General features: G+C 27.5%; 1 protein-coding gene across 2 annotated transcripts in view; it reads left to right on the forward strand.

The window, feature by feature from the left end:
- Positions 1–14,614, forward strand: part of LOC129957387 (structural maintenance of chromosomes protein 5-like) — an 80,136-nt gene that overhangs the window by 17,581 nt on the left and 47,941 nt on the right. For both annotated transcript variants that reach the window (XM_056069687.1, XM_056069688.1), the window contains exons 6-11: positions 450–611; positions 3,363–3,434; positions 4,457–4,518; positions 5,442–5,520; positions 12,350–12,467; positions 13,677–13,831. In XM_056069687.1, the coding sequence (XP_055925662.1) occupies positions 450–611; positions 3,363–3,434; positions 4,457–4,518; positions 5,442–5,520; positions 12,350–12,467; positions 13,677–13,831 (648 nt within the window). The remainder of the gene's footprint in view (positions 1–449; positions 612–3,362; positions 3,435–4,456; positions 4,519–5,441; positions 5,521–12,349; positions 12,468–13,676; positions 13,832–14,614) is intronic.

Consider the following 14,614-nt stretch of genomic DNA (forward strand, 5'->3'; position numbering starts at 1 on the left):
TAACTCTGCTGTTTCTACAGTCTTATCTTTCCTGCATTTAAAATAAAGACTGTTTTAGAATCTATGAAATTTAGGCTTTAATCTAATTCATAAAATGAAATTTGAAATTTTCAGTGAAAAAAAATTACTTTTACAACATAATCAGTTATCTTAAGTGTATGATATATGAGTGTTTATTCTTTAATTTATGATTGTGGTTATACTGTCTGTATTTTTTTGCATCAGTTACATGGAAATAAGTTTTGTAAAGCTTTGAACACCTCATCAATTTCATAGTAATTTTGAATATTTTGTATGTAATGACTAGAGGTTTTGTGTAACACCAAATGGTATCAATCCAAGTTTGTTTATTTTACATACTAGCTCAAGTCAATGTTTTCTTAATTCTCTATATATTATCTTATTTCCTATTATATGAAAGAATGTAATAGTTCTGAAACCTTTTCCAGGATTTTCAGTATTTATCAGAGAAGCTGAATAAAGTAATAGATGAAAAGAAGCGACTAAATGAGGAACTTTCAACAAAAGAGGAGGTTTTCGGTCAATTGCAAGCTGAAAAAGCAGAATTTTTATCTGAATTGTCTATTTATGAAGCTAAAGTTAAAGAACTGGTTTGTATTCAATTATTTGTTAAGAATATTTTTTCCTGTTTCATATGTAATTCTGATTTTCTGTTTCTATTGTGTGTGTGTGTGTGTGTGTGTGTGTGTTTTACTTATATGAAGTGCAAGAGTCTGTCTAATAATGTGCTAAGCAATTTGATCTGTGGCAAACACAATTCAATGCTTAGAGCTAGATTGATGAAATTTATGATTTTTATACCATTGTTAGATTTTTATCAAATTTTAAGCAAAATTCATTCACTGGAAGTCTTTGTTTGGCTGCTTATTAGTCTAATAACTATGAAACAAAGAGAGATAAAATTTGGTACACAGGTTTAGCATCTAAAATGTAGATATGTATCAAATTTGGAAATGTAATTCTGATGTGACTTTGTTGCCAGGATTATATTTCTGTGTCAAATTTTAGTTTCAATGGTTTGGAAGCAAAGTGGCTAAAACACAGATTCGATTTTCCGGTACCTACTACTAAATGCCAAGAATTAGTTGTCAAAGATCACAGAATAGATCCTGTAAAATATTAAATTCAAAGATTAATATTTTATTACTGTTGTTTGACAAGGCTGTGTGAGTCATTCATTACCTTTTCCCAGGTCCAAAATTTTCTGGTGGAAGGGGGAGATAACTGATGCTTTAGATGTAATAAGTAACAAAGTAACCGTGCATTTCAGCATTAATGGTGAAAATATTTTATATAACTTTATTATTTGCACATACTCTCCAACATCTACAGAATTTCTGTAGTTGCTATGCAGATTAGGTGAAAAATTTAGAGTTGCAGATATATAATGAAAAACTAAGAAAAGTTGCTGTCCATAACAAAAATGAATATGGGAGTTCATAATGATGTTAAATTAAGTAATTATGATTTAAGAAAAGAAAAATGCTTACTATTTAATGAAATAAAATTATTCATGTCTAGCAAGTTGTGTTAATTTATTTGGTCAGTGAAATTGTGTTGTGTAATTTTTGTTTTAAAAAGAAATTGCAGTTATATATTTAATACATAATAAATGTCTTAAATCACTTTGAATAATGTTTTAAAATATTTGTTTTAACTTGGATAATTTTTTGCTAATATGTTATGCGTAATGTATTGGTCAAAAGTATTACCAATGACTGGGTAATCAATGTTGGAGAGTATGTTTGTGTTTCTGAATCAAAGTTATTTAATTTTATGGTCCTTTAAGATCCTTAAATTATGGTCTTGATTAAGAGTGGAAACCTTGGCGACATTATTTTTTTACTTTCTCGTAGGCATAATATAGAGAAAGTATTGTAATCGTCAAAAAGTTTGAACCCGAGGTTTTCATGTATCTCATCGTTTTAGATCTCCCTGAGTTTGAAAAACACATTTTTTGAAAATGTCTGTCTGTTTCTGAAAAAGGTAACTCAAATTCCCACTTTGAATTTGATGGAGGAAATTTGATATACGGTCTTTACACCAAATTTGCAGATTTCTATCAAATTTTGTGTAGAATTTATTCAGAGGAAAGCCATCTGTCTGGCTGTTCAAATATAAATTAACACAATAATTCAGAAGTGAAGAGAGCTAGATAGATAAAATTCAATATACAGATTTAATATCTATAGTGTAAAAACAGTTCAAAGTTTCAGACAGAATCAACCATAAGTTGACTGTTGTTGGTCGGTACTTTTAGAAATATGTAAATGCTATATTTCAAAAACACAGTGACTTAAATATGTCAAATTAGGCTGGAGGATTTTGTGATTACATTTCAAATTTTGCGTCAAATCTTTGTTTGAATTAGTTAAGAAAAACATTTCTAAAGCTTAAATTCGATTTTCAGATACTATTAACCAAATGCTAGAGATTAAATGCCAAAGATTGTACAACAGATTCAGTAAAAATGCTAAATTCATGCAAAAAAAAAAAAAAAAATCCATTATTGTTCATTCTAAGGCAGGACAAGTTTATTAGAGAATATGCAAGGAAGTTTAGGAGAGACTACTCATACCTTTATAATTGTTTGTTACAAGCATATAAAAATGTGCAATAACAAACAATCTGGAAGTATCAGATTGTTTCTTCTTTACAGATTTGTGTGTTTATTGTAAGAAAATAGTCACCTCTGATGACCAGCTGTTTTACCTGAAAAATTGATTGCATCTAATGTCATTTTAATACATAAATTGTTGTTCATAGTTTCCTCAATAGATATTTTTTAAGTATTAGATTGTGATAGATATTTAAGCCACTTTATTTTAATAATCTTTCATATGTTCTGCTTCATATGGATTTAGATAATTATTCCTTATGGATTAAAGTCGTATGGTTTCACTGGCAGTGAAAACTGTTACCTGATGCACCTTGTTTTTTGTTGTCTTGCAATTTCATTTAAACTATGCCGAAAATAAACAATCTTTGTCCCATAGCTTTTAACAGTTAAAAAAAATCACATGATAAAATGATGAAAACAGTTTTGTTGTCATTGCAGTGGTGAAAATATTGTGTAGAAGTCCTAGGAAGACATTATCATTTGCTTGGAAAAATATTTTTTCTAGAATCATTTACTTCAAAATAGTTTAAACTCCCAAATTTAATTTATTGAGTTGAAGGAATGAATATAATTTTAAGATTATTTTTTTCTGATACATGCATAGTTAAAAAAATGCCTACTTTTAATATATACCTCAATTTGTTATGCGATGAAAATTCATTTACATCAGAAACATCACTGTATGATATGTCATAATTTTTTTTTCTCTCTCTTTCTCTAGGAAGCAAAAGTTTCCAGGTGTATGCAAAATCTAACCAAACACTATGGAAGTTTAGGAGCATATCATGAAGATGTATATATATTTTTTATGCAATAATATTTTTTTATAAAGGATACTAGTACACCATTATGTTCAAAATTATAAAGTTGTTTTTTTAATTATTCAAATATTACTTTAAATTACTTTGATGAAGATGATGTCAGATATAAATTGGAGGATGATAGATGTAAATGAAATTTCCACTATCTCTTAAAATAAATATTGAAAGTAAATTTTTTTTTTTTTTTTGCTTAATTTATAAATTTTTTTAGCAAAATTATATTGCCAAAAAATAATTAGATGGATTTATTGTTGTTAAAAGGGGTTAAGAGAAACTTTTATATAGACAAAGATAGAGAACCCTTTACAAAATAGCCCATCTCAAATGAACATGCTTTAATGACTAAAGATGTCATAAATGGAAATAATCTAAATTAAGAAATCAATTGCAAATATCATTATAATGAAGAGCAGTCAAGCTACATTATCTGTAGAGAATTGATCTACAGCATTAAAGTATGGTTGTAGATGTCACATCATAGAAAGGTAGAAGCTAGAGAAAACTTTTAAGATATCAGTGCTGTGATTGTCATAGCATTTTCCTGACACACTTAAAATATTTGCAACAAATGACTCAAGCATTGCTTTTATTGCATAACTAAATCAAGCCTTTTTTATGGAGCCAAAAATTTTAATCACAGAAACATTTAGATTGAAAGTATGCCTTCTTTGCTATTCCATAGTAATTTAATACGCTGAATGATTTTCAACCTATCTTTATTTGGAGAATAGTTTGAGTTTCACTATTGTTCTTCTTTTATTATTATTTTTTTTAAATTCCTTCATTGATTTCTTGAGATTGCATGATAAATTATGCTGTTTTTTTGTGTCTATTATTTTTTTAGACGTTATTTAGATATCACTACTTTTATTTATAATTTACTACAAAGCAAAATATCTGGCTGTAACAGATTCTGATTGATTTCTATTCTAATCAGATATTTTACTTTGTGATTCAATTTTTTAATGTTTGATTTATTATCAATTATTTATAGGTTGACAATGCCAAGATTAATTTTGAAAACAAAATGATAGAAAAAGAGGAACAAATCACTAAGTAAGTAGAAATCTAATTTTATATGTATATTTATTCTTCTAATTAAATTTTAAAGATATCTCTAAAGATATGCAAGTTCACATATTAAAACTAATCTAGACCTGCATAATTTAAATTTCTGAAATGGATTAAAAATTGCAGCATTAGTAAAAGCATTTCTTCCATTATTATTTAAAATTTATTTGGAGTAAAATGATAAAAAAAAAGGGGGTAATTATTTTCGTAAATATAAATATTTAGATGTTTGAAATACATCCTGTCAAGTGTTAGTTTAAAAAATGAAGAATGTTATTATAAGTAAATAGTATTATTTAAAATAATTTTTAAAGTTAACTGACTGTTAAAGATGTTTGTGTATATTCTTAATTATTTGAAAAGTTTCAGTTATTGATGTATGCTATTTATTTTGCAATTCTTTTTATTATCATATCTGTATTATCATTCCTTTGGAGAAAAATTGTTTAGTTAAAGAAAAATAGTAGTCTATTAGGTGCTTCTTTTATAGACCATTTGATTTGTTTTATATCTTTTTTTAAACAATAAATGTACTCATGGCGATTATGTAATCTAATCAGTTTATTTATTAATTTAGCATACATTATTATTCCATTTTTATGAATTAATAAAACTAGATTTTTTTTTTTTTTGTAATTATTTAAATGCCCCCCCTTCATTATTTACTTGAGGATTATCCTTAAAATATTCATTGCAAATAAAATGGCTTGTTTTTTTTTATATCTGTTTTTATTTTGTTATTGAATTTCTGCATTTCTTTTTCTTGCAATTGATAATTATGTTTTTTTCTTTCTTTTTTTAAAATAATGTTTTGTTGAACTTACTTCATTCATTGTGTTTGTACTTTGTGAAAATGCATCATAGTGACAGACTTATAGCACATAATTTATAATTGTTTTTTTTAATAGATTGACTGCAATAAGTAGGCAAATTGAAGGTTTGAAGGGCATTTTAATAGAGAAAAAAGATGAAATGGAAATACTAAAAGTAAGTAGTTTATTGAAATCTAATTGTATATTTTCATGGGTTAATTATAAATGCTTGAAAGGCAAATATCTGAAAACAAATTATTGCAATTCTCCTTATAAGAAATTCATATATTTTCAATTGCTGTCCTGCAATAACAATATTGTTCAGTTCATTTTGAAAAAAATCTTAATTACTACATGCGATTAAAAGAATATATAGTAATAGATATTTGAAATTCGGATTAGTTTATTACTGCTGTAGATAATATGAAAAAGGGTTTTTGGAATTCATGAATCATATACTTTTGTCTCTACAAAATAAATGTTATAAAGGAAAGAAAGTATTAGCAGATCTAATGAATAAGCTGGTTTTAAGAATGGAAAATCTGTAAAGTAAAACTATCTTTCTATAAAAATCAACTTTCAGAATCTTAATAAAATCATATTTTTAATAAAATATTAATATAGTAAATTATTATATTAATATACTAACCACCTTTGGCGACCAGCCGGTTTGCCAATCTTAATGTTCGTTTTAATTTTAATAATTAAATATTGTATGTAATTAATACTTTAATAGCTTCTTCATTAAAATATTTCATATAATTCACTCATAATATTATAAAGGCCTTCAGCCATAACATAATATGTATCTATCTAATTTTCTGTTAGCTCTTGTAGAATTTATGCTTTAAATTAAAGTGGAAATGATTAATCTGCAATTAATATAATATTATTTACTGAAAATAGAGTCACTCAGCGTTTAAACTTTATGGGCACTAAAGAATATATTTTTTAATTTATGTAATATCTCAAGAATTTGTCAACAAAATTTTCTCAGATTCATCATGAACATATCGATTAATTAACAATGTTTAATTTTAAATGCATCAAACACTAAGAAAATAAACAGAATTATTTAAAATAATCGGTCGAAAACAGGTTAAAATAAACTACTTAAAAAACAATATACTTTAAACTATAAGCATATGCAAAAAATATATGACTAACATAAATACAATTTAATCACAAAAGCATAAAACTGACATAAAAATGCGTTGCATAAGTCTGCATACGTTGAAAATAGTTGTCACCAATCAGACCACAGTGCGCATGTGTGAATTTGCCACAACTACATGGCAGCAGAGTCGCACAGTGTGACAACAAAAAATGCCTTCCAATCTTACTTTATTTCAAAACTGCTGGGCATCATAAAGTTCATTATGCAGAAATACAACAGTTAATATACTCTAAGCAGATAACTCATGCCTTCATTAATTTAACTCAAGGGAAAACACAGTAAGAGATAGCCAAAAGAAGAAAAGTAAAGCATCAAAGCAAAGACATCTTATTATATATCAAACTTACCGGAAGTCACCACCTCCTCCTCGACTTTTGATCATGTGATCAATCTCAACGTAACGAAAAATATGTGACGTTACATAAATGGGGATGAGACTATTTACGTTTTTGATTAACACACATTTGTAGTTGCAAAATACCATAATAAATTTGATATATTTAAGTCTTTGCATTTTTAAGTTACCATTTTTACTTGTTTCTGAAAGTATAGATTAACAAATAGTCAACCCCTCTACGAATTTGGCTTGAAATTTGACAAGTGTATTATAGACACCTATCTACTATAGACCATATCCATCTACAGGTTGATTGTTTATCAGTCTGTACTTTCAGAAATATGTAAACACAATAATTTAAAAACGCAATGGTTTAATTATATCAAATTTTGTATGGGATTTTAATTGCAAGTGCAGTTTTGTGTTGTTTTTTTTTTTCCTTTAATCAGCTGAGGAAAATATGTTAAAGACATAAATTCATTTTTTGTATACCATTAATACATGCCAGGGATTATTCACTAAATAATACACCAAGGAGGACCTGATAGATTCAGTAAAAAGGCTGATTTCATGCCAAAATTCAATACTTCTTAACTATTGTATGTAGGGATTGCAATACCGGACCAAAATTTCAATACCAGTATTCGGTATTTTTTAAATCTTGATACCCGTTTTAATACTGGTATTAGAAATTTTAGAAAAGGAAAGAAAACACAGGTGTTTCTTTGTTTTATTTGCCAGTTTTGTTAGAGAGTATAAATATCACAAAAAATAATTTGTAACTTATAAACTATAACAGTATATAATCACAAAAAAGTAAAAAAACATCTTATTTATTTAAATCACAAAAAAAGTGTAAATATCGCTATTCAGTCTGTGATACTATTACAAATTTTTGAAATGTGATCTTAAAAACCATAATCATCATTTGTACTGTCATTAAGCCTTAAAAGTAATTTTATGTAATAATTACCAGCTGTCGAAAACGCTCTTTCGGCATCTACGCTAGTTTGTGGTACTGTTAGCAATGCACGATATACTTTTTCCAAGTATTTACCTCTAAATCCCTCATCTTCAAACAAATCGATTTCTCGTCAGATGGTTTTGGATATAGCTGATTTCTGTATTGTATTTTGGTTCGATGAAATTTTTTTATTTATCGCTAATTCTAATTTTCTTAAAAAATTTTTACCCACAAACTTATCCACATTCAAGAGACAATTCCTTTTCACTATCGGCAGTAGTGACATCATAATGTTCGATAATTGTACCGAATTCTTCCGAATGTGGATTGTTTTGTGGGTAAAAAAATTTTAAGAAAATTTACTCTAAACTTAATCAGATTTGAATTGGTTATTTTCTTTTCTACTTTTTCATTTTTAAAATCATTATAATTATGTAAATACCATAAGACATTTTCTATTTCGGTATACCTATCTTCTGTTCGATTTTTCAATGTAATATATAATTCTTCAGATAGTGATGTGTACTGTTCTCTCAGTGACTGCAACATAAAATTTATTGTTGCATTAGCTGTTAATAAATTAGAATCTCTCCGACATAATGCCTCAATAGTCAGTTTTATTGGAAGTAGAGCTGATGTAGTTCTGGATATTAAGTCGAATTCACTATGTGAAAAATTAATTTACAGGTTTAAGTCGATTATTGCTTTTTCGATTGGATTTCTCAGTTTCAAAAATCGTTCCATCATTAGGAGTAAACTGTTCCAACGTGTTTTAGAATCTAATATTAACATATATTCTGTTTTATTTTCAGTTAGTATATACTTTAGTAATATATCCTTTTTATAGGGGAATGTTTAAATATCTTAACAATTTTTCGAACTTTATAAATTATAGGAAGCAATTCTTGATAGGTTAATATTTCATCCTCATTAGCAATATCTTCTTCAAGAATTACATTGTCATTATCTTCATTGCCAATATCACTCTCATTCTTCCTCTCTTCAAAGTTGGAATCCGAAATTTCTATATCCACATTATTTGGATTCTTCTGTTCTTTATTTTTTTGGTAGAATACATCTGTTATTCCTAACTGAATTCCATGAGCATAGCACAATTTCTGATTTGCACCTATCAACTTTCCAACTTTTTTTCATAACTGTTGCTCCATTAGTCGTTATGGATACAATATCTTCTTTCAGGGATAATCCATGTTTCGCTAATTTAGATTTAAGAAATTAATTAAGCCATTAATTAGTTAATTAATTTCGCCCGTTAGGGAGACATAAAAACAAAAACGTATACTATTTTGTTATGTTGGCGATAACTGAACATATAGTGGAGACAATTTTAAAAATTTCTAGTAAATACGGAAAAACCGGTATTACGAAATTGTACAAATGGCTCAAAATACCGGTATTGCAATCCCTAATTGTATGCCAGTGCCAAGTAAGGTGCTGTTCTCTGTCATGGCACTTTTATTAGAGACATGCGAGAAAGTTTTTTGGAGACCACTCCCACTGATTATGTTTTATTTTTATTATGATTTATTATGCTCTCACATCATGGATGAGTTTTAGATTATTGCTAATTAATATTTTTTTCTGCTTTATTTTTGTTTTGAATTTAGCATTGTATTTTTTTCTGTGAGTGAATCACAGTTTATTTCAATCAATTCTAGTGATTAGTTTTGATTTGATTGTTCATCAACAGTATGGATAGAGGGGATTCTATTGGAAAGTAACTAAACTTTTAATGTTATTATTTATTTGCATCTAAAATGGGCTATAAATAATAATAAAAATATTCTTAAGCACTACCATTGTGCTTCAGATTTTCTACTATAACTTTGTTAGTTATTCTGTGATAATTGATTCTACAATATTGTTAACAGGATAACTGTTTTTCAATTATATTTTATTTAATGTTTCTCTATAGACATTAACTGCGAAACAAATTTTTTCCTTTGGCTTTTATTTTATAATCTACACACCTTTTGATGTATAGGAATATGCTTTTTAAAGCTCTGCTTTTTTCCCCCTTAAAATCTTTCATTTTTTTTGTTTGTGTTAAATTGGTAATTTTATTGCATGTTTAATACTTTTAATTTTTAATGCATTAAGTTGGTATGTCATAAATATTGTTGTGATTATAATGTTGCTTCTCAGCATGGTTAGTTCCATAATAGGAAAAACCGTTTTTCGATCAACTCTATTGGATACTGATCAGATGCCGGATCTGCGACTCCCAGGTTTGGTGACAAAATGGATGATACTGGAAAGTTCAGGAATTTTCACAATAAGGCGAATAGGAGCCGAGTTAACCTTGATTGTTCAAGAACCTTCTCGGCCCCTCTCCGTAAAATATGAAATGCCGGCCAAAGACAGTCATAGTAGTTTCGAGTCACATTACAAATCAATTAATCCAGCGAAATGCAAGCATTCAGTGACGCTCAAGCAATTAGTGGATTGAGAATTGGTACTGTGCACCGAGTTTTGGAGACAAGTATTGAGGCAGCATTGATTCGTGTAGTAGTAAGTTGGAGCTAGATACAGCTAAAATGAGGGGACAATGGAGAATAGCAGGCATTTGGTTAGACTGTAGATAATTGCTATGTAGATTCCCTCCTCCTCCTGACTTCTGTTTGGCCACTTTGTGTGCTGTGGTTGTTAGCTACCAATTACTACTTGTGAACTTTTGTGCTGTATTGTTTGTATTTGTCTTGGTTGTGTTTTGTTTTCTGTGTATTCATATCTTCATGCTAATAAACATCATCATTTTTTACTAAGGTGTGTTGACTACATCACCCACTCACTACAGTTAAACCCATTGACTTTACGAACTTAGTGGAGGAAGTTCCACAACATTATGTTCGATACCTATCTTTTAGCTGAAACTCATTGAATAACATTTTATTTCACTTGATAAGTGCTGTTAATTTTTGTTGCAGTGTAGCTGTTTTTCTTGTACTGACTTCAAAATAACCTTCTTATTGGCTCTTGGGCCTTTTTACTTAGAATGGCTGTTTTTTTTTTTTTTTAATTTATTTTACCTTAATAGCTGTTTAAAATGTTTTTAAGCTGAATAACTATCATTCAGAAGCTGTTCCACCTTATTCTGGCTATCACTTTCATCAAATTTCAGTCTTGTTGTACCATGATAATTATTTTTGAAAATAGGCATGCTTTTCTGTATTATGGAATAAAAGAAATTCTGACCTGTGAGAATGTGTATTTTTCACTTTAAAAATTGCAGAATCAAAGGAATTATAATAAAATTTTCGTAGTTGAAATGGAAATTACTAGGTATCCTGGGAATTGAAATGAATGTCTTTTCGAAAAGCAGTATTTTTCTTCCTTTGAACCATATTAAATGTAGTTTTTCCCAGTCTTCTTAAAATTATTTATCATTTATGTATTATATAAATGTAGATTTGTTTATCTTGGAAACTGAGGCATTTCAGTTGTTGATAGAATTTAAATGAATGATGTTTTCAATTGTAGCTTTTGTTATTTTAGAACAGAACTCTCATTAAAGTTATTTTTATCAGTTAAAATATTATCTGACTTGTCATATATGTGTATGTTTATGTGCAGTTGATAAAAAATAAATGTAGATCTTTTTTTTTTTTTTTTATGCTTAACACTAGAACTATTTGTTAAATATATCCCTTGTTGAGTTTTTTTTATCATCATGGCTTTCATTGTAGCTCTTGACTTATTGACTTAGTTTATATAAATAAAAGAATATATTTTTTACAAAAACAACATTTTATATAATAATTCATTAATTATTAATTTAAAAAAAACAATTTATTTTTATTTATAGGATATCGTATTTGATATTGAATGACCTAACTATTTGGTACATATTTATGAGTATATTATTTATGAAGTGCATGTTATCTTTTGCGAACATTTGCGACAAACATATTTGTTGCATGCATAACAGATATAAATCGCTCTAATTTAGTTGCACAATCGAATTTGGCAAGATTTGCATTCACGAAGACTTTAAATTTTCTAGAGTGCAATCCACTCCATTCTTGTTTTTTGGGAGTAGGCTTCTTCTCTGCTTCAACTAAAATCACGAGAGAGTTCTTCAGACAGTGTATGAAAAATATAATTCAAATTTTTTCCAGCAATTGTCTAAAAGAGATGTATAAATGAATTTAAATAGGCATTGATATCCAATTGCTGAAGCCGTAATTTTGACAGGTCATGATATAAATAAGTGATATTGATTATGGAAGTTAAAGTGTCTGGGTGGAAATTAAATAAGAATATAATTGTTCTTATATTTCATTAACAGTTTCATAAACTTCTAGAACAATACATAAATTATATCAAGATTTTTAAGCATGAAATTTGAGAACCATCAAAATGACAGTCTTGATCCTTCTAGTGTTAAAATCTAAAAGGCTCTTAATAACTACTATGATTTTCCTCCCCCCTCCCCCTTTCTATAAAATATTAGTGGTATTTTGGTGAAATGATATTTAAATAACTTTTTTTTCTCCCTTCTACAGAAAAAATTGGAGCAAAATACTAAAGAGTATGAAAATATCAAACAGCAGTTATCTTCTTGTGATTCTGAAGTAATGAGAGTAACTTTAAGCAAGAATTCATTGGAGTATAAAAAAAAATGTATGTTTGTTACTTATTTTCATTTTATTTTGAGAATTATTTATATTTTTTATAAGGTAGATTTCATTTAAGTATATTTCTTGCCTTTCTCCTTTTATTTTTTATTATAGTATGAAAGCTAAAAAATAAAAATAATTTAAAAAGTTTTATACAGAATGTCCATTTTTATGGCAACCCAATAGTTAATTTCTAAACTTTGAATTACTAAATTTTACTGTAGTATGATGATTTCTGATTAACATGAGGGCCCAGCATTGTATGCCTAACTGAAAACAGAACGATCTATTTGAATTTTTAAATGTTATTAGATTGCTAAATGACAACGGTTTTTATAACAGTAGAGTCAAATGCTTTGGACCTTCATATATAAGTACTAGTTTTTATTCTATCCTGGATTTGATAGATCTATGGCATAAACAAACTGAAAACACAACTCATTAGGAGAATATAGAGATTTGCAAATTCTGATTATATTTGAATTTTTTTTATAAGATTTGACTGAATTGCTGAAGATGCATGGGCTGGTGGCAATACTCCATTTCAAAGCATTTGGTCCCATAATGGCATTATGTTATTTATGGTGTTATTAACATTTTTATGAGCACCTTTACATTGTCCTTCTTATGCTTTTTTTTTCTACATTAAAAAAATGAAGTATTTCAGTTATGGTTATCTGTTTTTTTTTAAATCATTATGAATGAAATTTTATTTTTAAATGATTGGTCAGTTCATCATTTCCAAATTGTAATATTAGTACATAAATGGTTAATCATTATTTAAAATGGATATTTCTTTTTTCATTTTTGTTATTGAGAAATCACGTCTTTTTATGCCTTGTATTAGATCATATCTTTTTTAATAATAAATTGTTTGGGTATACATAATTTTACATTTATATTTTTCATTAATTTTTAATGACATCAGAATTATTTTTATGTGGTCTTGATATTACTTAAAAATATTTTCATAGCCTTTATCAAATAATAAAGATAACTTTCTATTGTTTCACTTGGTTCATAATGGTAATTTTGATTGTGTAAAAATGGACTTTTGTATTTTAATAAAAGCCATTTACTGTTGGTTTTACAAAACAAAAAGACATATTGCTGTAGTAATATTTTTTTTTTTTTTGTAACCAAAAATTTTGATTATTTATTCATTTTTTTGCAAATTTGAAACTTTTTATTAACTTTATTATGAATTTATTAGCTAAATTAGAAGAAATATATAGGATATCTGATGAAGAAAATAGAAAGTATGAGGTACTTCGCGAGAAGTCTCCCGATGCATATACAGCTTTGCAGTGGTTGCAACAACATGAAAGCTCTTTTAGGGCACGCGTCTTACCACCAATATTGGTTTCTGTGAGTACAATTGCTTTTAGTCTTATTTTATAGTTTTTTATAGCATTTGTTGTGTTCATGTAGCTTGTAGTATAGTAATGTTTTTTTTAATGCTGAAAGACAAGGAATAGAATTAATTTTTCATTTCAGTGCAAGAGTAGATAATTCATGTTTATATTTTCTCAAAATTCTATGAATAAAAGGGGTTAGATTAAAGCAATGTTGAATATAGCAATTAAAGTAATGTTAGTAAACAATGTTCAATAAATTTCTTTTTTTCCCACATCCTTTAGCTATTGCATCCAAATGTTTGGAGGTAAAATTAATTATCTATTGCCCAGTATCCTATTCATTTATCTTCCATGGTTAAACTAAATTCCATTCTTTTTGCTTTGTGTAAGAAGCCAAGATATTTTCGAAAGCCATAAATCAGATTTTGAAGTTAAAATGCTGTCTTGAGTTTTTGCTTTGATTTATTCTTGAAGTAATGTAAGAACTTCATTAGTTATCTTTATTTGTTAGGTGCTTTTTTATATTGTAAAATTTTTTTTAATATTTGCGGACAAAAGTTTTTAATGATTTTTTACTGAATTTTTTTCAAAAGTTTTTCTAAATTTTTAAAAAAAAATTAACCTGCTATCACAAATTTCAAATTATCATGAAAAAATTATCATGTATTTATTTTGGAATATAAATTTTGATAACCAAGAATTGGATTTTTTAAACCATAAGTAATCACACGAGATAAGTTGTTGAATTAAGCCATCTCAAATGTTCTGAAGAGGGGGGGGGGAGCTTGAACTT

Source organism: Argiope bruennichi, chromosome 11 (assembly GCF_947563725.1).
Source record: "Argiope bruennichi chromosome 11, qqArgBrue1.1, whole genome shotgun sequence".
Taxonomy (NCBI): Eukaryota; Metazoa; Arthropoda; class Arachnida; order Araneae; family Araneidae; genus Argiope; species Argiope bruennichi.